At 47.8% G+C, this 22,455-nt stretch overlaps 12 protein-coding genes and 1 non-coding gene across 13 annotated transcripts; 7 read left to right on the top strand and 6 right to left on the bottom strand.

The window, feature by feature from the left end:
* Positions 1 to 1,841: 1,841 nt before the first annotated feature.
* Positions 1,842 to 2,654, top strand: AKAW2_81205A (class I SAM-dependent methyltransferase; the record flags this gene model as incomplete). The annotated part of the gene is made up of 1 exon (XM_041682310.1): positions 1,842 to 2,654. The coding sequence occupies one exon, from the start codon at positions 1,842 to 1,844 to the stop codon at positions 2,652 to 2,654; it is 813 nt and encodes a 270-aa protein (XP_041549166.1).
* A 590-nt stretch (positions 2,655 to 3,244) lies between these two features.
* On the top strand, positions 3,245 to 4,277 carry AKAW2_81204A (uncharacterized protein; the record flags this gene model as incomplete). The annotated part of the gene is made up of 2 exons (XM_041682309.1): positions 3,245 to 3,678; positions 3,737 to 4,277. 2 exons carry the CDS (start codon positions 3,245 to 3,247, stop codon positions 4,275 to 4,277), a joined length of 975 nt encoding a protein of 324 aa, XP_041549165.1.
* Positions 4,278 to 4,725: 448 nt separating this feature from the next.
* AKAW2_81203S (NmrA/HSCARG family protein) lies at positions 4,726 to 5,799 on the bottom strand (the record flags this gene model as incomplete). Its single annotated transcript, XM_041682308.1, has 4 exons — positions 4,726 to 5,246; positions 5,319 to 5,370; positions 5,415 to 5,552; positions 5,617 to 5,799. The coding sequence occupies 4 exons, from the start codon at positions 5,797 to 5,799 to the stop codon at positions 4,726 to 4,728; spliced, it is 894 nt and encodes a 297-aa protein (XP_041549164.1).
* Positions 5,800 to 6,361: 562 nt separating this feature from the next.
* AKAW2_81202A (Zn(II)2Cys6 transcription factor domain-containing protein) lies at positions 6,362 to 7,937 on the top strand (the record flags this gene model as incomplete). Its single annotated transcript, XM_041682307.1, has 2 exons — positions 6,362 to 6,421; positions 6,513 to 7,937. The coding sequence occupies 2 exons, from the start codon at positions 6,362 to 6,364 to the stop codon at positions 7,935 to 7,937; spliced, it is 1,485 nt and encodes a 494-aa protein (XP_041549163.1).
* A 347-nt stretch (positions 7,938 to 8,284) lies between these two features.
* AKAW2_t80033S lies at positions 8,285 to 8,374 on the bottom strand. Its single transcript has one exon. It is a non-coding gene; the product is annotated as a tRNA-Asp (tRNA).
* Positions 8,375 to 9,422: 1,048 nt separating this feature from the next.
* On the top strand, positions 9,423 to 10,281 carry AKAW2_81201A (uncharacterized protein; the record flags this gene model as incomplete). Its single annotated transcript, XM_041682306.1, has 2 exons — positions 9,423 to 9,525; positions 9,833 to 10,281. 2 exons carry the CDS (start codon positions 9,423 to 9,425, stop codon positions 10,279 to 10,281), a joined length of 552 nt encoding a protein of 183 aa, XP_041549162.1.
* Positions 10,282 to 10,797: 516 nt separating this feature from the next.
* On the bottom strand, positions 10,798 to 11,271 carry AKAW2_81200S (uncharacterized protein; the record flags this gene model as incomplete). Its single annotated transcript, XM_041682305.1, has 3 exons — positions 10,798 to 11,049; positions 11,097 to 11,177; positions 11,236 to 11,271. 3 exons carry the CDS (start codon positions 11,269 to 11,271, stop codon positions 10,798 to 10,800), a joined length of 369 nt encoding a protein of 122 aa, XP_041549161.1.
* Positions 11,272 to 14,091: 2,820 nt separating this feature from the next.
* Positions 14,092 to 14,882, top strand: AKAW2_81199A (uncharacterized protein; the record flags this gene model as incomplete). Its single annotated transcript, XM_041682304.1, has 3 exons — positions 14,092 to 14,351; positions 14,409 to 14,527; positions 14,584 to 14,882. 3 exons carry the CDS (start codon positions 14,092 to 14,094, stop codon positions 14,880 to 14,882), a joined length of 678 nt encoding a protein of 225 aa, XP_041549160.1.
* A 387-nt stretch (positions 14,883 to 15,269) lies between these two features.
* On the bottom strand, positions 15,270 to 16,187 carry AKAW2_81198S (uncharacterized protein; the record flags this gene model as incomplete). Its single annotated transcript, XM_041682303.1, has 3 exons — positions 15,270 to 15,640; positions 15,695 to 15,923; positions 15,987 to 16,187. 3 exons carry the CDS (start codon positions 16,185 to 16,187, stop codon positions 15,270 to 15,272), a joined length of 801 nt encoding a protein of 266 aa, XP_041549159.1.
* Positions 16,188 to 17,106: 919 nt separating this feature from the next.
* Positions 17,107 to 18,089, top strand: AKAW2_81197A (SDR family oxidoreductase; the record flags this gene model as incomplete). Its single annotated transcript, XM_041682302.1, has 4 exons — positions 17,107 to 17,146; positions 17,229 to 17,542; positions 17,623 to 17,993; positions 18,056 to 18,089. The coding sequence occupies 4 exons, from the start codon at positions 17,107 to 17,109 to the stop codon at positions 18,087 to 18,089; spliced, it is 759 nt and encodes a 252-aa protein (XP_041549158.1).
* Positions 18,090 to 18,480: 391 nt separating this feature from the next.
* Positions 18,481 to 19,524, top strand: AKAW2_81196A (uncharacterized protein; the record flags this gene model as incomplete). Its single annotated transcript, XM_041682301.1, has 1 exon — positions 18,481 to 19,524. One exon carries the CDS (start codon positions 18,481 to 18,483, stop codon positions 19,522 to 19,524), a length of 1,044 nt encoding a protein of 347 aa, XP_041549157.1.
* Positions 19,525 to 19,641: 117 nt separating this feature from the next.
* On the bottom strand, positions 19,642 to 20,762 carry AKAW2_81195S (zinc-binding alcohol dehydrogenase family protein; the record flags this gene model as incomplete). Its single annotated transcript, XM_041682299.1, has 2 exons — positions 19,642 to 20,167; positions 20,230 to 20,762. 2 exons carry the CDS (start codon positions 20,760 to 20,762, stop codon positions 19,642 to 19,644), a joined length of 1,059 nt encoding a protein of 352 aa, XP_041549156.1.
* A 354-nt stretch (positions 20,763 to 21,116) lies between these two features.
* AKAW2_81194S (Zn(II)2Cys6 transcription factor domain-containing protein) lies at positions 21,117 to 22,298 on the bottom strand (the record flags this gene model as incomplete). The annotated part of the gene is made up of 1 exon (XM_041682298.1): positions 21,117 to 22,298. The coding sequence occupies one exon, from the start codon at positions 22,296 to 22,298 to the stop codon at positions 21,117 to 21,119; it is 1,182 nt and encodes a 393-aa protein (XP_041549155.1).
* Between the last annotated feature and the right edge of the window lie 157 nt (positions 22,299 to 22,455).

Below are 22,455 nucleotides of genomic sequence, written 5' to 3'. Positions count from 1 at the left end.
CATGATGATGATTATTAATTGCATTAGTAACCTATCAATTAGGTTGCCAAGAACTACTGTACGGACAATTTGGCGTAAATATTAGCTTTTAACACCCCGAAATATGGGAGTAATATTATGAATTATCGAGGCCAAGTAAACAATCAATACCAATTACTTACACAAGCACTGACTGTCACGATGTTCGTGAAATAGACCGTTGAAACCTCAGTATACACATCGTCTGCAGGCTGCAAGATCGTTGGAGAGGCCATGACAGCAGTTACGGGACAGATTGTAGTGCCGACGGTGATGGTCTCGGTAGTAAGGAATGTAGTTTTATCCGTAGTAGGACAGTCAGTCACTTGTTCTGGACAGGAAGTGACTGTGTGGACTTGGGTGGTAAGGATTGTGGAAGTGGTAGAGTGTCCTCCGGGTGAGGAAGCAGACTCCGGAAGGCTGCTGTCGTAGGTATGAACAGCGGGCTGCGGAGGGGTTAAATGGCTCGGTAGATTGGTGCTTTGGTTCGTGAATGAAGGCATATATGGTACCGATGTAGATGCCTGAGGAAGTTTGGTTGACTCCGGACTCGACTATGCGTGGATAGATGTGGTGGATGCTATGTGTTGGCTTGATGATTGCAGGGATACCCAAGAGCTTGGATGTAAAGATAAAGCCGAACTTGATGTGATTGCAGGACGCGAGATAGTAAACATCGCAAGTCTTGAACTCGGAGTAAATGTTAAAGTATCGCTGGATGAAGGCGAGTGTGAGCTGCTGAGCTGTATAGCGATGGAGGAACTTGCGGCAGCGGATGTCAAAGTCTCAACTGAGACCCTGGCTGCTGCTTCTGGCTGGACGGTCAGAGCCGCAGTCAATTGAGTCAAGGGTAGCAGAACAGTCAGAAATCTTGCTATTATTCTCCCCATTATTTTTATGGCTGAACTGATCAAAGGAACGTAATGGTGTGTTGAGAGAGAATAGACACAACAGCCCCAATTGTCATCTTCCTTTGTGGGCACCCGTTCTTTTATAGCCATCATGATAGAGATATACGAGGTACTATTGGCGGGTACCTGGCCTTGGACTGGGCTAGCGGAAGAATTCCAGTTGCTACTATGATAAGTAGAACTGCAAAAGCAGGTTTGGATATGATAGCCGACGAAAGCTTTTAGCGTCAAGATGTGGCAGAAGCCAGAGTGTCAGCCTCAAGGTGGTAAATACATCAAAGCACTGAAAAAGCAGAAACCAAAGGTCTCAGAAACATCATTCGAAAAAGATATGGGTCCCAATAGGTGGCACTGTCGCCGGATAATCAGCATGTAGGGTTCAATTTCCATAGCATCTCCGGTATCGCTGCGGGCTAAGATGGTGATGGCACCAGTCCAGAACAGACTGTGACAATAATCACAGTACTCTAATAGGCCTAGTCTCTCAATAATCCGGTCAGGGCTTCATGTATCAGCAAACATATGTGGCTCCGAACTAGAAACATATTCAAGCTCAAGCATAAAACATGACCCAAGTGGGTCGGTTACGAATGACCGGAGATGGTTGAGCGGGAGCTGCGATGTCCGCCCGCAGCAATGATCAAAGGATACTGCGACCATGCAATAAGAGTGATTCTCCGCCTAGACTTTACCATTCCCTGCATCTTACTTGATCCATATATTGGCTGGAGAATCCTTTTCCGAGATGCAACCATGCCGATCGCGTTTACCCCAAGTCAGCGAGCGACAGCTCCGCCGATATCGGCCCGTGGCTAGCCATCCACAGCAGCTATAAAGGAAGCAACGAATACATGCCACTCCATTTCTCATCAACAAAACTTCATTCATACTTCAGGGAAAAAAGAGAGCAAAATGCCTGAGACAGCAACATACACTCACGGCCATCATGCCTCCGTGCTCCGGTCCCACGGACAACGAACCGCCCTCAATTCCGCTCAATACCTCCTGCCGCACCTCCAACCCCACATGAAGATCCTAGACATCGGCTGTGGTCCGGGCACCATTACTGTGGACTTGGCTACTTACGTCCCGAACGGCTACGTTACGGGCCTGGAAATGGTCGACGATGTTTTACCAGGCGCCCGACAGCTCGCCGAATCGCGAGGAATCAACAACATCGAGTTCGTCACGGGTGACGCCAACAACCTGGCTTATGCCGATGAATCATTCGATGTGGTTGTCTGCCACCAAGTTCTACAGCACGTGGGAGATCCTGTGAACGTTTTGAAGGAGATGCGCCGTGTCTGCAAGGCTGGTGGTATTGTCGCAGCGCGCGAGTCAGACTACTCGGTCTTTGGGTGGTACCCAGAACTCCCTGGACTGCGACGCTGGCTGGATCTGTATGATCGGGTAGCTCGAAAGAATGGAGGCGAACCCAATGCAGGTCGGTACTTGCATGTCTGGGCACGCCAAGCTGGATTTGAGAAGCCGAAGATCGATTGTACTGTGAGCGCGTGGTGCTTTACGAAGCCGGAAGAGGTTCAGTGGTGGAGTGGAACATGGCAAGAACGTGCGTTGAAGTCGGCCTTTGCTAAGGGAGCCCTAGATAATGGATTCGCGACGTTGGAGGAGCTCGAGAGTATATCTAATGTTTGGCGTCAGTGGGGGGAGGATGAGGATGCTTGGATATCCATTCCCAGTGCGCAGATTATCTGTCGTAAATAGAGATATCATGGCTTATCAGTTATCGGGGGGCGGATAGAGTCGGTCTTATGGCCTTCGAACTCCGAGGCATTTCTTAGGAATAGATGGGGCTACTATACAGGTAATCCACTCGAGACTTTGGTGTGCATATTGGTTTAGGTAATTTTTGAGTACCTAGGTGTCGATTATTGTAATTTGATTTGTCTGCTCGTATTACTGTGCCTCCAGAGCTTCCATCATAGATGCCCAGTACTTATCCAACATGATGCTGAATGGGTCATCTTCGTTTTTTAACGATTCCTATTGGGCGGTTCGCATTTCCACGCCTGTGATTGGCTGGTCAATCGTAGCCCCATCTGTGCTTGATTGTGTATGCCTCAGAAATCCTGGATACGGGTTTTACAATGGAGTTTGATGCTTGAAGGAAACCAAAAGTTCCAGTAGCTGATGAACCCTTACATCCTCTTTGAACGGCATATAAATAGACGCTCTACAACCCCCCTAGTCTCATCATCTTTTCATCCCATACACTAGAACTCGTCCATCATTCCAAGTGCATAAACCCAACTTTACTACTATTGAGTCTACTTCACAAATCAGTTAACCCAACAATGTCCACGCTCCGCAAGCTAGGCCATAGCGGTCCCCTTGTCAACGCCATTGGTCTCGGTACCATGAGCATTGCCGGTGCCTACGGCCAACAAAACACCTGGGAAGAGAAGCTCGCCTTCCTAGACTACGCTCACTCCATTGGACAGCGATTCTGGGACACGGCTGACATCTACTTCGACAGCGAAGCCGTTATCGGGGAGTGGTTCAAGCGGTCTGGCAAGCGCGAAGACATCTTTCTAGCAACAAAGTTTGGTCTTAGCTACGATGCCAGCATGCAGCAAAGTATTCGATCTGACCCGGAGTATGTCCGAATGGCATGTGAGAGGAGCCTGGAGAAGCTGGGTGTTGAGACTATTGACTTGTACTATTGTCATCGGGTGGACGGGGTGACTCCTATTGAGAAGACCGTGGAAGCTATGGTTCAGTTGAAGAGGTGAGCTATAATATTAAGTGTGCTACGATAGGTTGCTTACATGAGATGTTGGATACAGAGAAGGGAAGATTCGCTATCTAGGTCTTTCGGAAGTCTCCGCTGCTACTCTGCGCCGTGCACATGCTGTTCATCCCATCTCAGCACTGCAAATTGAGTACAGTCCATTCTGCTTGGACATCGAGTCTCCCCAGTCTGACGTGCTTCGTACATGTCGCGAGCTGGGCATTGCTGTGGTGGCGTATAGTCCCATAGGTCGGGGGTTATTGACGGGCCAGTTCAAGTCGAGAAGTGACCTGGGAGAGCAGGACTTTCGATGCATGATTCCAAGGTATTCTGAAGGCATGGACAGAATTCTGGGTATAGTGGAGAGGTTCAAGGAGATTGGAGAGGCACATGAGTCTACGCCGTCGCAGGTCGCGCTGGCGTGGCTGCTTGCTCAAGGTCCGGAGGTTATTCCCATTCCAGGTACCCGGAGTGTTAAGTACCTAGAAGAGAACGCAGCAGCGGTCGATGTGAGATTGAGTGGCGAAGAGGTTGCTGAGATTAGGGATCTAGTGCAGAAGGCCAAATTTGTAGGAGATCGTTATCCTAAAATGTAAGTTTCTTGGTGATTTAGAAGCTACTGGCTGGTAACCTTGACTAACTGCATCTAGTATGCCAATCTTTCCTGATACTCCGCAGCTATAAACTATATCATCTGGGCTGTGGGAATGGATTGGATAATACTTTACAGATCCGTGATCATTGTTTGATATTTGCAATAATCGCTATAGCTAGTCAAAGAACTCAATGTGCTGTTGCCAAATTGTGGCGCAGATGCCCAAATAATCGGACTTGAATCCAGAAACTAAAGTCAAAGCTATTATTGCCAAGATAAGATAAGTTCCTTGTTTAACGATTGATCACTTTTGATTCTTCAACTGCGAGAAAACCGCGCTGTTTCTCAGAGTATCTTCCAGTGTAGTCAAGGGTTCCAACAAAACCTATTACAATGTGCAACGGCAGTTAGTAGTGTTCATAAGTACGAGCAAGCATAAGCAAAATTCATTATTGACTTGCCTTGTGGCTTTCCTCGAATCCGGCCCCGCCGAAGTATCCATACTCCTGGATATACTGAGCGGCCTGAGATACACCCTCACAAACAACGTCAGGAAATCCCTTGGTGACCATTCCGGCCTTGAAGGTCTCCTTATCCACCGGTTGGAAGTCTATATCTATACCCATACCATTTGCGACCCCAACAATTTCTTCGAAAGTGTATACTCTTCCGGCGACATTGAAGCTCTGACCGAGCGTCTTGCCAGGGTGCAGAAGAATACCATTGACAAACTTACCCAGGTCAGCAGTAGGGTCGATAATGGGCACTTTGGTCTGGGGGCTTGTTGGTTTAGGGAACGCTAGCACGTATGAAGGAGGTGTTGTCGGGAGAGGTGTCAGTATCTCAAAGAAAAACGTAGCGTAGATGGCAAGGGTGACAATGGTGTGCGGGATCGAGAGCTGGCGGATGTAGTCATCAACAGGAGCTTTGCTGTCGAAATGCACCACGCCAGTGAGTTTATCGTTGGTGACTATCCTTCATTAGTCACACATCACAACAATACAAAAACGACACAATGAGTGAATAAAATGAAGTGACATACTCCGCGAGATGCCAGGTAAGCTGCTCCAGATAAGATGCTTGACATCCAATTCCTAGTCGGTTTAGCATATCTCCACTATGTACTAACATGTCCTACCTTAGCAATATCAGCCACGTTCATGCCTTGTCTAGTCTCGGCGGCAGCATCAAAAGTCTCCCAGAAGTTCGTGACCGCAAAGACAGCATAAGCATCTTTGATAGCTAAGCGAAGAGAGTCTTTGTCTTCAAGGTCGGCCTATTGTCGTCTTCGTCAATGACCTTGCACCGTAAGTCCAGTGGGGTGGATAGGTGTGACCTACCTTCATTAACTCCACACCTTGCTGAGCTAGAGTTTTGGCAGACTGCTTGGAAGGGTTTCTGGTGACTGCCCGGATGTTGAACTGCTTTGATGCCGCAGGATCGGCCAGGATTGCTCGAACAACCGAGCCACCTTGAATGCCCGTGGCACCGAACACGACGAGGAGCTTCTTGTCTTCGGACATATTGAGAAGCAAAGGTCCTGTAATGTGAGATAGCAGAAGAGAAGTAAAAGGGTGTGGATTTGTGGGGACTGTTTATAAGCAGCAATTGTACTCTATGGAATGCCAATGAGATGGTGCTTCCAGAGCCTGGAGACTGTTGCTGTAGTTAGGACAGGAGCACGTATTTATATTTGGCACCTTATTCCCTACAGATAAGCTAAGTCATTGTGAATTTCTAAAGATGATAAATGCTCTATGGAAAATATCAGCGTCCATCGTCCGAGACAGAAGACTCAGAGAGGGTTATATCACTAGCTGCACTGTGATTGGCTCTCTCGCAATACCTTCCAAAAGGGCTTAGCGCTGACAGAACATGTGATGGGAGTCTTTATCTGTTCCTTCCAGTTGTTCTTCCTCGACTTTCTTCTCAGTAATGCTTTGAGCATGAGCCATTTATTTGTCTACATCATGAATTTCGTCTTTGTGCAGCATTACTTATGTGATGTAGCCTTGCCTACTACCGTTGCATGAACGACAGCGATCTTAACCCACGGCCGGTATCGGACCAGCCGATACTATCAAAATGGTCCGCCACGGGAGATTATCAAGAGGCTGCCAGGTCTGTAGGACGAGAAAGATCAAGGTACTGCTCATTAGTCTCACTCTAATACAAATTTTTCTATGGTTTGATCCTCTTATACTTTATATCAATGCTTATCGGATGGACCCAACAGTGCGACCGGGCGCGACCGCATTGCAATCAATGCCTAAAATCTGGATGGAAATGTCCACAGTATGGTGATACTATAGAGAGGATGTTTCTTCATCATAACCCAGAGAATCCAGACTCAGATTATGTTCCCAATGCGACAATTGCCTTGCCGGTTATATGTAATACGGCAAGAGTACAAAATCCTGCATTATCAACTGCCAACATATTAGGCGGGACCATAGTCCAGTCCACAGAGTCTCGTGCGATCGAGTTCTTCATGTCGGCTCATACCTTCCATAACACCGGCCTCATTCGGGGCCATTTCGAGTATCTATCCACATTTAACGATGATGTCATGAATGAGCAACGGATTGTCGCGAGTCTCCGTGCTGTTGCGCTAGCAGCTTATGCTACCAAGTTTCAACATGTTGCTCTTCTCAAGAAAGCCAGACAGTATTACGTTGCAGCGCTTCGACATATCAATGCAGCCTTATTGTCCTGCCATGAAGCAGCAAAGAATGCTACCATTATCTCGATTTTGTTCCTAAACACCTTTGAGGCTCTGACTTGTGAGAGTGAGGACTTCCCCTGTCAAAGAGAGACCCACTTAAAAGGTGTGGCGTCGATATTGGACATTCGGGGGGTGGGACTTGTGCAATCTCGTCCCGGGCTTCAGTTGTTTCGTCAAACCCTCCTCTGCATTTCAGTGACATGCTTAATGCGCTCTTTTCGAATACCCATGGGATTGGTAAAGCTTCACCGCCACACTGCTGCTTACATGGATACTAGTGATCCTGCGTGGAAATTGTCAGATATCATGATAGAACTGTCCTATTTCCGCGCAATGGTCAAGGATTGTACGCTCTGCGATCCGGAGAAAATAATTGCATCTGCCAAAGAAATAGACCACAACCTCTGCTCGCTCGCGGGGAACATGCCCGAAGCCTGGCAATTTCAGGTCATCGAGTTAGTGACTACATCTGAACTCGTCATGGGAACGCAGTATCATGTGTATCCTGATGCATGGGTCGCAGGTGTGTGGAACAACATCCGTACATGTCGGTTACTTTTGCATGGTGAGATCAAGCAGCAATTGGAGAGTGTGCTGGACACTTCTCTATACGATGCTGTCCAGTATCAGCACTCAGTCATAATAATGCAACAGGTCGTTTCAGACATTTGTGCTTCCGTGCCTCAATACTGTGGTTACCTACCAGTAAAGTCTGGTAGTGTATCATACACGCAAACAGTCAGCAATGGGATCCCCGCTATCGCCGGTATCTACCTCCTATTCTGGCCTCTGCTATATGCCGGGCAGATGGCTAGTTCGGAATATCAGCGAGATTGGGTCATCAATCGCATGCGCTATATCGGCGAAACAACCGGTATTCAGCAAGCCTTTGTGTTTGAGGCTATACTAAAGCGGGGTGTGGACCCTGTTCAATAGACAAATGCCGAGAGCAGGGGTCTTGTCGGCTCTGATTGTGACGATCACAGTATCGTAAGAGATCATTCGGGAAGGCCATGGGTGTCTCTGGTAAATTGTATATCCTATTGCTGCAAGGAATGGATATGGAATGTATAAATACGACAAGAGTCCGGACGGGATAGAACTGTAAGCTGTCCAGAGATTGAAAGACAATGGCATTCCAAGATTAGTACTAGGATTGCTGAAGCCAACCCATCAAACTGATTTGGGCGGCAGCTAAAGTGGAGTCCAATAGTTGGTTGAAGCCTCACAATGTGGGCTAGTGATATGTACGTAGCCGATCGAACGATCGGCAAAAAAGAAACCTCCCCGACTGGGAGTCGAACCCAGGTCTCCCGCGCTTGTTCCCGAAAGGGATTGACAAGCGGAAATCATGACCGTTAGACCATCGAGGATTGGATGAAGTACAATATGCTAAAAAGTGTACTATATTGCAAAATAAAGCTGTTCTCAAATCCACCCTGATAGCGGCCGGTCGGCATAGTGAGCTTCACCGTGACTTCTCTGTAAGCATACTAGAACAGACCCCATCATGCATGGGATACCGAATCTCTTTATTTTCTATTAGCCAGAACTTGACTTGAACCTCTCTGTCATATTATTACCGGCATTTTAACGCGTTTATAACGTTGCAACACGTTATTCGTGCTATGTCAATGCCCGTTGACGAAAATATATATGCCTCCACCGAACGGCTTGAGCTTCATTGCAACATTTGGTAGGGCATCGCAGTCAATATATACCTTCCACTTACGTATGTTACCAGTCAGAGATATCCCATCTGTGGCTTCCACTGGTCACAGTGTATCTTAAAGTTAATGACGTTGTCATCCACCCAAACAAAGATGAACAGTAGACCGTAAGGTAATGGACCAGTTTAACTTTGAAGGGAACCGGAATTTATTTCAACATGGACCTAATGGTTTCATGCCTCACCCTCGCTACCAGAGCCAGTATTGTCTACCCCTTGCAGATACTAGGCTCGCGAACGGGGATCCATCTAAACCGCGGATAACGAAGCAGACAACTTCACGGTAGACATGGGGAAAAAGATCGAACGAATATCACAGAAACCCCCCGGGGATGCTGTTAGAAATTCTTAGATCACATCTCGAGACCATGAGAATACTACCAGTTTTGCGATCGCATCGGAGCATGAAAATCCATGCCAGCAGCGAACGATTTCTACCCAGATGAATGCAGAAGTTCCTCACAATGCCAATACAACTACAGCTCCAAGGGCGCTGATTATTAGCGGTATTTTACTGCTTATAGCGCTGGCCTTATACGTTCTTCGAATGTACACGCGCTTTCGTCGAGTATATAAGATTAGAGCCGAGGATCTCATATTATCGCTAGCAGTGGTAGTTTTACCTCATATCAAGCACCGAGAAGCAGTTCTGACGATCTAAACAGGCCTTGGAGATTGTAGCATACTCCATGATGGCCGCAGCAGCTTCCTATGGCCTTGGTCGATACGACAAATTTCTTACACCAGACAACAGAGCCCAAGCCCTGCGGTTCGTCTTCACCTACGAAATGACGGGTATATGGGCTGGAGCACTGTTACGAGTTTCAGTAGCAATAATACTTATATCACTCCACCGGGCTAAGATATGGCAGGCTATTTTGTGGTGTGCAGTATCTGTTCAGCTTGCAGCAGCGCTAGCTTCAACCATCTGTCTCTTTATCCAGTGCAGACCCTTGCGTGCGATGTGGGATGTCGTCCCTAATGCTAGATGTTGGGCACCGCCTCAACTACATATATATGGCTTTGTATATACTGGTAAGTATCTAACATGCCATTATTTTAAAAGCATAATATAAAGCTAATATGACACCCTGACTGGCAGGTATCGGCATCCTTACCGACGTCATATTCGTTATCATGCCATTACCCATAATCTGGCGACTACATCGACCTTTACGAGAGAGGCTCATAATCGCGTTTCTGTTGTCTCTGATCCTCTGTGCTACGGCTGCCGCTAGCGTAAAGCTCTACTATGTACGAGTCATTGTGCTCGAAGGAGAGCAGCTACGTTCGCTAGTGGCGCCGACGTTATGGAGCAGGATCGAAGAGATCGCCCTTATTGCTGCCGCTTGTGCACCTTCGCTAAAGTCTTCGACTGAAGATGGCCTACGTCAGTGTTGGCATTGTTGTGCGAGACATCGTCAGCAAGAGCGACCGAGCAGTTGTGTATCTGAATCGGACCGTTCCAGTTTACACGCCTTTCTGGATCAGTATGCGTCTGCGTCACTGCGTGTGCCAGAACGGGCGTACCGGAAACTTGAGGGAGTCTGAAACTTTGGTGCTATGGATCATAAAGTTGTGATATTTGCGATGACCTTGGTGAGTGCCTGGATAATGGCGGGATTTTGCTGGTTTTCCTAAGATTGACAGGACCCGGGTGTGGGGGATTGGAGAGTTGAACCAAATATCTGCAGTGTGTTGCTTATGGGCTGTAATACTATCCTCACTGATTGACCTTTTCTAGTCTTCGAAGAGAAAGTCGACGAGCCTACCAGGAGACTCGGTAATCGAAACTGTGTATGGTATGACACATAACCGATGCGCTGAATTGATTCGAGATACGTACATATCTAAGGACAGTTCAATCTGGAAACAGGATATAAACCAACCAAAGACATCCTCTATCAATATAACATATCAAGTATTCTGGGGAGGAACTGACCCGGATATCAAACGCGTCAACAGGAACCAGCGTGTTCCCCCGTATAGTATGCAATGAAGCTCATCAACCCAGTCCTTAACCATCGCGAGATATCCTACAAATTCAGGCTTTTCTGCCCTCGGGGCCTATAGATCCTGATCACTGAAGCTCGGGTTCCTGGAAAGAGGACTCCTTGGAACTTGTGTAATGGCACTCTTGTCCTCAAAAATACCATCATTAGCCTCCCTAGCAGCATTGCCAGTGCTTGGTACCGGTGCGAAGGGGTGCGAAATGCTCTCACGGACAGGGTGAGCCGTGCCGGTTTGGATATCGCCGTTGTCGGTCACTCTGTGAGCTGCGGAGAGGGCATAATCTCCTGAATCGAAATAGGTCCGTTTCTAATAACTTTCAGCTATAATGAAGAGTTATCATGGTGTTATAATACCTTAGGCTGCTGTCCGAGACTGCCCCCGCAAGGCAATCTTCCGTAGGTAGTGAGGATACGCTTGTCGCGCTCGGAAAGCGGCTTTGCAGAACCATGAGCATATGTTATCCATAACAATAGATGGAAGCGTCATACATACCCGATCATGCACTTCGTAGTCACCTTTGTGGTCCATTCAGAGCGCCAGGGATTGTAAGGTGCCATAGAAGCATATGGTGCAAGTACGAGGCCCTCGGGCGAGATGGTAAGTCCCTGATGTTCTAGCTAAGTATCCCATTCTCAGTTGGTTAATGCATGACGTATCGGCATGTGACGAAGTTCCAAAATGGTACTGTTCCATGCGTGAAGCCGCTTTGGTTACCGGCTGTCAGCTTTCGTTCCATGGAACCAACCATCCCCCCAACGGATAAGTTGCACGAGGGCTAAGCCATGTTCTTGGTTAGATGTGCTGTGGGCCTGGTCAGGGACCGATTGGGTAACCAATTATGAGTGGGCGGAGATATTAGACTGTCAGCTGACAGCCAAATGACGTCCAATCAGCCGTTCGGTACCACTAGGCTAAGCATGTTGGCGAGCAGATAAGCAAAGTAAGATCTAAGAATTACAAGAATCATTCCTACTAGCATCTTAAATGCCTGCTGCGTGGCTGCCTAACTTAGCCACCGATCCAATTAATAGGGCATGTGCCTGTATGTAACGCGTCCAGCCCACCACCATCAATCTCGAATAACTTCCTCTGAAGAACACACGTTAATGGACGGTACCGCTCTCAAACCTAGCAGGAGGCACCGATTGAATAACAGATACTTGCCTTGTCGATATGGATGTGGGTGTGGACTTTCCAAACTTTGTAGACAGAAGGTGCATTTATATGTGAAAACAAGGAGGCACTCAATATATACCTACCTACCTGTTGCATCATTAAGGCTTGCAAAACAGGCCAATTTTAGAGCAGTGCGGCTGTCGACTAAACTGTCACCAGCAGCCAATTGGATGTGGTCTTGGACATTCGTCCATGTTGTGGGTTCCAAAACGTGTACAACAACTTTTGATTATTAGTTCTATCCCATATACTCCGTAGCTTACGCGCCGTTATTGTCATCCACATTCTATTCTGGAAGTGAACTCGTCGGCTTCTGAGACGCGGATAGATAATAGGATTGTACTCGAAGTAAGAGCCCATTAGACCGGTATCCAATCACTGTAGGAGAATTGTCCCGAGGTTCCGGTACCCTAAGTAGTGCCAGCTCCTTGCTATCTTTCCGTCCTCGGCCACTTACAAGCCCATGGCTATCCGTTACGCGTGTTAGAAAGAACGCCGTCTTTTCTTTTTGTGGATCTCCCCGGGCCGGGGAAGCAACGTCACCATTAGTTGAGTGAAAATGGACTAGTAGACGCGAACGGCTGAACTGCAGGGCAGTCGACCCCTGATGGGCGAAGGAAGCAATGGACAAGGCACTAAAATTAGTGGGCGCTTAGGCAAGGCTTTCTCCGTTCAGCACTTCAATGGTTCTGGGTAGATGTTGAGTCATTGACGCTGTGCTAAGGGGATACGGAGGGTTTGCGCATGGGCCCCATCAGCCTTCCTTGGGGGGCTGTATATCACTGGTGAGTCCAGTCCGTGAATGGCGCTTAATCCTTAACTAAAACTGAGCCTCCATGGCTTATATGCTTTGGAAATTATCTGCGTGGTTTTCTTCCTGTGTGAAATCCTTCGCACGTCGCTTTGGATACTTTTGAGGCCTCCGAACCAACCGTCTTAGGGCCTCATGCGACGTACCCATGTCGGATTCACTCCCAATAGCCCGAAATAACGTCTCTCCCTTCAATGATTCGATATTAGCTTAAGTTACGCGCTATATCGGCAGCATTCAAGGCGGCTAGGGAACCCAACGTTTACTCGATTACTCATTGGTATCTACAAATGAACCAAGGTCATACGATGATGCTGTTTGTCATGCCGTTTAATCCCCACATCCAAGGAGGTTAGTGGCACTGCAGGGTCATCTAGACAGTAATATCACGTCTTTTGCGTGATTTTGGCTCTGCTCGTGTTTATTCGTGCTCTATGTATGTGTTTAACTGGGTACTTGGCTTCCTTTACCGGTGGCAAAGGAAGCTGGATTTCTCTTATTGACTCACTTCTTCCAATTTGTGATTCTGCTTTCGGGCCCTATAATGCCCACTTTTCCAACACATTGCGCCATCATGTGTAACTATGCATTTTTTTTTATTGGGCTTGTCGCGAGCAATCGTAAGGGCAGGATCCGGTCGTATTACGATCCATATTCCCATGACCCATCGACTGGCTCTAAGAAACTTTAGAACTTATGCCTAGACCCCACCAACTGACTCGCAGCTCTCAGCTCGGCTACATCTTGGACTGATCTTCAAGTATGTGATGGCTTTACACTAGGAAGTCGTTCCAATGGCAATCGATATGGCAGTGCCAATGTTGGTCTAATGGAAGAAAGTCGCGCGCTCGGTGTCTCTCTAACCGCTCATTTGCTTGATCAGAGCAATGACTGTTTCTCGTTGAGCCTTGTCGAGAGTCTTGTGTTCTTTACGCGCCCACACTTCGAAAAAAAAAAGAAAAGAAAAGAAACCGTATATAAAGGTATCCTCAATCCGTGATTGATATCCCTTTGTAGTCAACTAGAGAAGACCGCATCATCTTTGTTCAGAAATCTCACAGCTTCCAACTATAACCTTTCCTCATTTATTATTGAAAAGCCATTGAGACTCAGACCCTTCTTCTCGTTGCAGGCTGTCTTAGCTTTTCGGCTTGTTATCTGCTTTTCCTTCCTTCAATTATTGGATTAAATCTCTTGTTTTTAATCTGTTCGCCTATAACGACATAAGCACTCCGGCGCAATCTACTGTGTATCCCTTTGTTATCTTTATGCAACAGACATCTTTGTCTTACTTTTTCCAGAACAATTGAGCATAAGGCATCCCTCACATCCTGTGACAAGATAGAGTCCCTCGATACAACATGGCCTCGACCTATGATCTTGTGAATTATGACTCTGACGAGGAGAGAGAGAAGTATCCCCGAATCCCCGGCTCCAATCTCGCTTCTGCTGCTTTCTTTATGGCTGGGCTGTTGGACCGAGCTGGGATTTCTTATGGGCTGATGGGTGGTCTTGCGGTCTCATACTTGGGAGGTAAACGTGAGACCAGAGACGTTGATATGGCCTTTCAAGCACCTGGAAAGATGCGAGACTTGTGGAGAATTGTGGAGGCCGAACCGCGGTATGTCAGGCTGGTATATAAGATCTTTTATCGCTAAACTGACATACTAGCCTCTAGTTTGATCATTCCGAACACCAGATTGATCAGTAATATTTTGAAGGTATTCGTCCGCACTGGCCCGGGTTACGACAACTGCGTGATGGCATTGCCTGTAGAGGTTGACCTTATCGAAAGTGGTAAGCGTGGCTATACAAAGCATGTTCAATCCCTTCTCACCAAAAACAAAATCTAGGATATCAAAATAGCCCACGGGAGCTTTCGGAGAACAGAAGACAAGTTTCTCTCAACACTAGAGCTGGAGTGCGGACGATCTACGTAATTGAGCTCCTTTTCCTCCTGAGAGGTAAAATGGCGGCCTTTGCTGCTCGCAAAAGACGTGGTGATATGGAAGATATTCAACATATAGTGTTGGCCTACAGATCAGAGGTTCGAGCGGTTGTTCATCGTTTAGATCCAGAGACCGTCACTGCTTTCCTTGAAAGTGTGTCTCCCGCGAACCTTCCCCGCTGGAGGGCATTTTTTGGGCGTTGAATCCTTCTTGTGCTAACCACTTTTCCTATCATGGCGTGGGTATGGCATTGTCAAGTGGGGAGATTGTATGGGCATCCATGAACTCACGCATGTCAATCCAAGTTTCTCAGAATGGCCGTGGAATGCAGTATGCCAGGGTATACGCAAGAGTATTCTCCTTATGTCCAGCGGTGTATGTGGGTTTGATGTTACTTGTCCGGGTCAGGGGAGGGTTTACTTTTTGTCATTTATATGTTTTTTGCTTTGCTCTCTGCTTGCTTGATTTTTGGTATGTGTCTCATGTTCTTTGTCATTGTGTAATTGCTTGTTCGCTGTTGCCCCTTTAAATAGCTACTGAATTTGGTTCTCGATAAGCATCAAATTTGGCAAGTTGCGTATTGAGGATATCTACAAACCAGGCCTGCGGACACTCCTTGGGTCCCTGGATCCATATTTCCGATACCTACTCGCATAAACATCTGGTGAATACTTCCAGCCCAGGCGTCTCTGTTTATTTCTGACCGCATCCAGCCAGATCTCTCTCCGCGAGACAGGAGTTGGGTCAACGAAGATGAACATTTCATCCACCCCATCATCCCGGAAAGCCTGGGCGCGATCTTCCAGCCACTGTGTATCAGTCTGGCCTTCCAGGTCGAGTGTTTTGTGACCCCACTCCTCTGAGAGGTCCATTCCATCTATCAACTCCTCTAGATCTAACAGGCTTTTGGAATCAATCGCACTTTGCACGTACACTGAGAGCTTGGGGTACGGCAGGCCACCTTGGGCGGTTAGAAGATTTCCTAATAAGCAGAGCTTTATACACTGTAGCATACCTAGACTCCACTCGATATTCTCTGGCTTAACTGTGAGGTGGCAGTAATTCCCCGGAACTAGGAGCCAGAAAGACGCCCATCCAATTGCCTTGAACCTGGGGTACTTGTGGTTCAGCAAATTTGGCGACCTAAGCGGGCTTGGACCACATGGCTGGAGGATATGGCTGTTAGAGCTGAATAATTCAACCGCACGTTGAAATTGCTCATCCGGTATGCATAATACTAGGTCCTGGGCTTATGGTTAGATGGCATTCCCTCAGGCGCTCACGCACGATAGAGGGTCTCCACGTACGCGTGGTACACGCGTAGTTCCATAATAAATCAGTGCTTGTTCTTGAACAAAGCAACATTGTATCCCAGCATCGGTCAAGATGGATAGCATCTTGGATACTTCTTCGTGAGGCTGTAGCCCCTCGTTTATTTCTCCGACTGCGAGTGGATCAAGCGCTGAAGAGATGAACACTTTCTCGGCATTCGCTTTGGGATGGTCCATATTTCCGACTTGAGCATTTAGATATGGATTAAGTGTCTAATAGTGTTATTATTGTTGAAAGGTCCCCTCGAGAGTTGGAAGAACGATGAGATGCCTGCCAGGTTTAGTTAGGTTGGTAAGAAGGAGATGAGGGGAGACAGGATCAAAGCGGAGCCAATGGTCACATGATGCCATTGCTAACGCTTGCCCACCCAAGAAGGCTGCAAACGGTTGCCTGGTGGGATTTTACAAAATACGATCAGATGTGGGCCTTCTTAATGTTGATTATTGAGATTTCGATTGTGGAGTTGAGGGTCAATCACCGTATCACGCTGTTCGGGGTTATCAAAACGCAACATTCTAACCATCCCAACGTCATTTCCCGGTCCCCGCACATGTTCCTATATTGATGCCTAAGGCAGTAGTTGTGAATCACCAATTGCCTGGAGACAGATCTGATACAGTGAGCGCCTTCTCGGGTTATTTACTGGTTTATTATTGTCTTCCAACAAATCACAAAAAACAAAAAACAAAAACATACAACAGAAGGGATTCGCTGGTGGTCACCCACCCAACTACTAACCTCCCGGCGTGTGGCTTAAGTACGGCTGAGCGGACGGGAAGCCCTGTTTTCCACACCCTATGGTCGTATGTACTTATCTTCATTTGCAGAAGGCATATATTCATAAGACGCTTAATATAGCTTTTCGGATATTCGGACCCTGCATTTGTCAGTGCCGCAGTGCATACGGCACTGATCGCTTATCGGAAATTCTCCGTTGCATGACGGAATGCACTAATTTCTGACTCCGTTGATTTTGACTCGGCCGATCATCGGGTGATATTTTCCCCTGTAGGATAATTCCATCCATTTCCGTTCTCTCCCTCGGTTTCCTCATAATTCTTGAATTTTTCTAGGTCACCTTCTATTCGAAACAATATGGCTGCCAAAACTTTCATCGTCACCGGTGCCTCGAGAGGTACGAACCCAACTCATTACATTGCTTATGTCGGCATCTAAATATGCGACCCCCGACGCTAAATATCCTACCCATGGTATAGGTATCGGTCTTGCAACGGCCAAGTTCCTCCTTTCGGCGCCTCAATCCCACAATGTGGTAGTGATGGCCCGTAGCGCGGAGCCCCTTCAGAAGCTGAAAGACCAGTACCCCACTCAAGTTGAGGTCCTGACCGGCGATCTTGCGGATTTCTCGCTGGGCCAGAAGGCCGTTGACCTGGCCTTGAAGGCCTTCGATCGTCTCGATGGCTTGGTTCTCAACCACGGCATGCTGGGCCAGGTTGCCAACGTCGCGGAGGCGGATCCGAAACAATGGCAACATGGATTTGATGTCAATTTCATTAGCCTGGTGACTTTCGTAAGTTGATTGCATAGACTCCTTGATCAGGTCCACAGAGAAGGGGCTACCGGTATTAGGTACTGATACATCAAAACCAGATCAAAGCTGGACTCCCTGCCCTTCGCGAAACCAAGGGTAAAATAATATTCACGTCTTCCGGTGCATCCGTCTCGGGTTTCAAGGGATGGGGTCTGTATGGCGCGACCAAGGCAGCCATGAACCACCTGGCTCTGAGCCTTGGCGAAGAAGAGCCTGAGGTGACGTCTGTGTCCATTGACCCGGGTTTGGTTGATACCGAGATCCAGAGACAGATTCGTGAAGACCTTGCTACTACTATGGACCGCCAATTCCATTCTGTCTTTACTTCGGTCCACCAGGCTGGAAACCTTCTGAAGCCTGAGCAGCCTGGTAATGTTATGGCTAAGTTGGTGATTGATGCGCCGAACTCGCTGAGTGGCAAGTACCTGACGTAAGTTCTACTCTTGTTCACCTATGACATTTTCGTGATATGGTAAAACTGACGAGAGATAGATGGAACGACGAATCTCTGGAGGCTTTCCAGTAGACTATATAGAATAGACCTGTATATATCGCGACCAGTATATACGATCATAGACTGTTAGACGAAATATTTTCTTACAGTTCATCTACATTTTACTAGACCACTATAGAGTGGCTGAGTTGAATTAAGTAAGGAAAGATATGAGTAATTGTAGGATAAATCGATGGAGTCGAAGTTGTTAGGGACTGTCCTTTGGTTACCTGGATGGAGCACCTAGAGTAGAGCCAGACAACCTTTATCAAGAAGATTCAGGGGGTTCATGACCAAAATTAGCCTAAAAAGCCAAGAAAAGCCCCGCATTATGTCATTGGACCCTGCACTAACGAAATCAGTGTGTGTAGGTTATGAAATTCCATCAACATTCCGCCACCTGCAAGGCAACCAGTCACTCACCATGCATCTAGATCACAAAGTACCATGGAACACAGCAGCCGCACACATAAATATCATAAGATGCAATCCTCATTTCACACCTCGACGCACCGACTTCTTCGCCCGAAATAAACCCACGGAGTCATGCGACCTGAACCACTTTCGTCGCACCCTTACCAAGACGATCCGCGAATTCTCACGCACCGAAGAAACCAAGCCACTCAACCCTGTTCCTCTGGAAAGCCTCATATCTGATGATCTACTATCATCCCCCGAACGCCACTTCGGCCTCGGACCCCATCAAAAAAACTCCGCCCTGCATAACCCCCTATCTACCAAGCACCGAGACATCCAATACTGGATCGACAGCGCTAGCTCTAGTGATGAAAGCTACCCTATAAGCTACTGCAGCGGAGACGGGGACCTCGCCGACGCAGTCAAAATGCTGATCATCATATCCGCAAGCGCGAAAAAGAATGATCCCCTATCAAGGCAAATGTCACGAGAAGCTTTTTCCGCTCTGATAACGCTCTCGCGCCATCCCCAGGTACCTTTGCATACCCTGGCAAACATCCACTGGGGTCATGCGTTTGGCGTAGAGCTCGTTGCGGAGCCGGCGTTGACGATATATGTCATGGTTAATCTGATGGATGCGCTGGTCATGCAGAAACGGTTGAACGGGGATGACAAGAATGTAGCTTCACTAATGGAAACACAAACATTTCAGTACTGGGCGCGTCATGCCCTTGCGGACTATGATTATCCGACGCAGAATGTTCCGCATCGGGAGTTTTGGAATCACTTTGGGGTCACGGATATGTGGCCTTTGCAGCAACGGTGTGAGGAGGGTTTTGATGCAACCTTGAAGGATGAGGGTATCACTGATCCGTTGAGGGGGGAGAGTGAAGATATTAGAGTCCGCTTGAAGGAATATTTGAACACCTGTTTCGCTATATTGTACATATACGATATGCTGCTGCGGGAATGGTACGGGGAGGAGGAAGCTGACGAGAAGTGGAACTACTGTATTGGTTCCCTCTTTGAGTCTTGGGGTTGCAAGGTCTAGATTTGACTTCAACTGAGCTGCTAGTGGCTCTTATCCATGAATCTTGAGTCGTGCTCGCGGAGAATTACTTTGAATATCCTGAAGCTATTACACCAAGCCGGCCGATACCAACAAATCCTAATCATCCAAAACCGTATAAACCAGCTTCCTGCCGCTAACGGTGCCGTTCTTCAAATCCCCCAGTCCATCAACAACCTTCTTTAAACCCCCAGCTCGCTTATCAACAACCAGTGGTTTTATCTTCCCCCCAGACCAAAGAGTGGATACTATGCCAGCCCATCTCTGGGCAAATTCAAATTCTGCCGGCATCCTGGGGATAACCATGCAATCTGGACCGTACTCAAACGGCTCACCAAGAGCCGTGCAGCAATTGACAAAAGTAGACTTCACGTTTTCACGACCCATTTCCGCAGGGAGTAGAGAATGATACAAACCACCCTTATTACTAATGGCTTTCTCGCAGATGCAAACTGACTCCTTTGTTGACACAGCATCACATACAATTCTTAATTTATTGCTTGTATGCTCTCGGATCTGCTGAGCACATCTGGGGTCACGATAGTCGAAAACTGCATCAGCGCCGTACTTGCGGACAAGGTCAAAGTTTCTCGGCGAGCAGGTGGTTAGGACAGTGTATCCGGCTCTATAGGTGCTCGAGGTTAGATTTCTGTCCTTCACCGGAAGATAGCAAGGGAGAGAACTCACAGTTTCGCAACTTGAATTAGCCAGCATCCCGACGCCGTGCTTCCGCCATAGATCAAAATTGTGTCGTGGTTCTCCTTAGGAGGGTAATTCCATGGTAAATTAAGACCGGATGGCCCAAAAAGACATTGCCCCGCGGCAATTGCTCCGACTCCCATGGTGGCTGCATCCTCGAAACTCACCCCATCGGGAATCCGTATCTGGACGGCCGCTTTGGCCAAGATATACTCTGCGAAGGTACCACTCTCGGGACGGGTTCTATCTGCTCCCTTGACGAGTCCACATACACGGTCTCCGACTTTGTACTGCTCTGAGGCGGATTGTCCAACCTCGACAATGGTGCCGGAATAGTCATGGCCCATGACTGCGTTGGGCGACGGAGTGCTTCCAAGAAGCATCCAGTCAATAGGATTCAAGGCTACAGCGGCAGTGCGAATGAGGATTTCATCGCGGCGGGGACTTGGGATGGGTTGGTTTGTGACGAAGGCTGCGTGGCCTAAGGATAGGGTGATGACTGCTGCTTGGGTGGACTGCATATTGAAGAACAATAGATTTAATAGAAGCAGATGGCTTGAGTCGACTGAATGGTATACTCACGCCAGAGCAGTAACATTATATATCTTTATATACAGAAGGAAGTTAAGAGAGCTTACAATATCCTTAGGAATAATGGGCTGTATGGGACCCACTTTCCTCCGCAATGGCTGACGGCCCAGCCGTCGCATGACCCGCATGGCTCCATTAATGTCTATTCATCTTTTGAGAGATACGAGTGAGTCTCCATTTCTTCCGCTTTGACAGGTAGCCTGCTGACCGACAATTCACTCTATTATGAGAAAGGTTACCATTGTCACTACCTGCTAAATCTATTCATCGCAGATTGACTATACTCAACTACCGAGTATCTTCCCTTGCACGGTGTCCAATCCTTTGCATGCAACCAGCAAAAGGAATTTGAAGTCATCTACATGATGCAGTTCGCCTTGTTCCCAGACACCCACAAGCTCGTCGTAAGACACAATTCTGGATGCTGATTGCGTAGTCAATTGCCCTTCATCAAGACTCCCAAAATACAAATTCGTGTATGACTGAGTAGAGACCGGCAGCCCAGCAAGATATTTGATAAAGTCGCATCTGTGGAAGTGGACCACGGCATGGACAGCACGCACCAGATATGACACTAAGATAAGTCGCCGGGCATTTTCACAGAGACCCCTGCTCTTCAAATGGCTTGGGGATGATGTGTGTCGAAGTTCCAACTCTCTGCGTTCTAGGTCGGCTGTGCCCTGTGCTAACTTGTAGTCCAACTGGATAAACAAAGACTGATCACCAACACCACCCGCGAGGAAGAGAATAAAGTAGAGAATCAAAGCCTGGAGGTGATCAAGTTGATCCTGCAGTTCCGCCTGCGGTAGGTTACTCATACCCGCATTACTGACGCCTGCCTTCAACAGCTGGAGGTAGAAAGGCTGGGCTGCATGCTGGCAGGTGCGATATGCGGCGCACACTCCGTAGGCTTCCCGGAGAATAGGAGAAAGCCCACCTTTAGAATCGGTGGATGACTCAACGAGAGGCAGTGTACCGGTGTTCAAGAAGTGATCGACATAGCCTAGGAATGTTCGGATGCAGAATCGCCAGGTTTGCATGTCATTAACACGGGGCCAAAACTCCAAGACTCTGCGTTCCAGCCGTGGCAGTAGTGAGGATAGTGATAGTCCATCTATTGCCCTCGTCTTAGACGACCACTCATCCGGTTCTACGGCCCAGCCCTGAGCGGGGCTCGTCGGACCGTCCGGAAACCATAGCAGTGGGTCAATATATTCCTCTCCGGGATAGAGGATCGTAGATCGGTCTATGCAGCTATCTACACTCATGATGTCGCTGACTTCCAGGATACCAGAGTCGCTTGTAGTGCTGACATTTGCAATCTGATCCTGTGTATTCTGTGGAGGCGGATATGGGTACTGACACACCGCGTTCTTCTTCCGACAGCGGGCGCAAGTGGGCCTTTCCAAGTCGCACCGACGCTTTGCTGCAACACATGATAAACATGATGTTCTGCGAAGGGACATTGTTACGTCCGCTCTCGTATGAGTGATTCGACTGCGCTGGTTGCGGGGTCTTGATGTTATTAGCTTCCAGTTTATGCGACGCGGTTGGGTTGCGGACAAAAGTGGATCAGCGGAGGAGGGTGGACCACTGCCATCATCTGACATCAGCGAGAGACCA

This window comes from Aspergillus luchuensis, chromosome 8, assembly GCF_016861625.1.
Source record: "Aspergillus luchuensis IFO 4308 DNA, chromosome 8, nearly complete sequence".
NCBI classification, from domain to species: domain Eukaryota; kingdom Fungi; phylum Ascomycota; class Eurotiomycetes; order Eurotiales; family Aspergillaceae; genus Aspergillus; species Aspergillus luchuensis.
The sequence above is the reverse complement of the archived record's forward strand: the minus strand, read 5'-3'. Positions and strand labels throughout refer to the sequence as shown.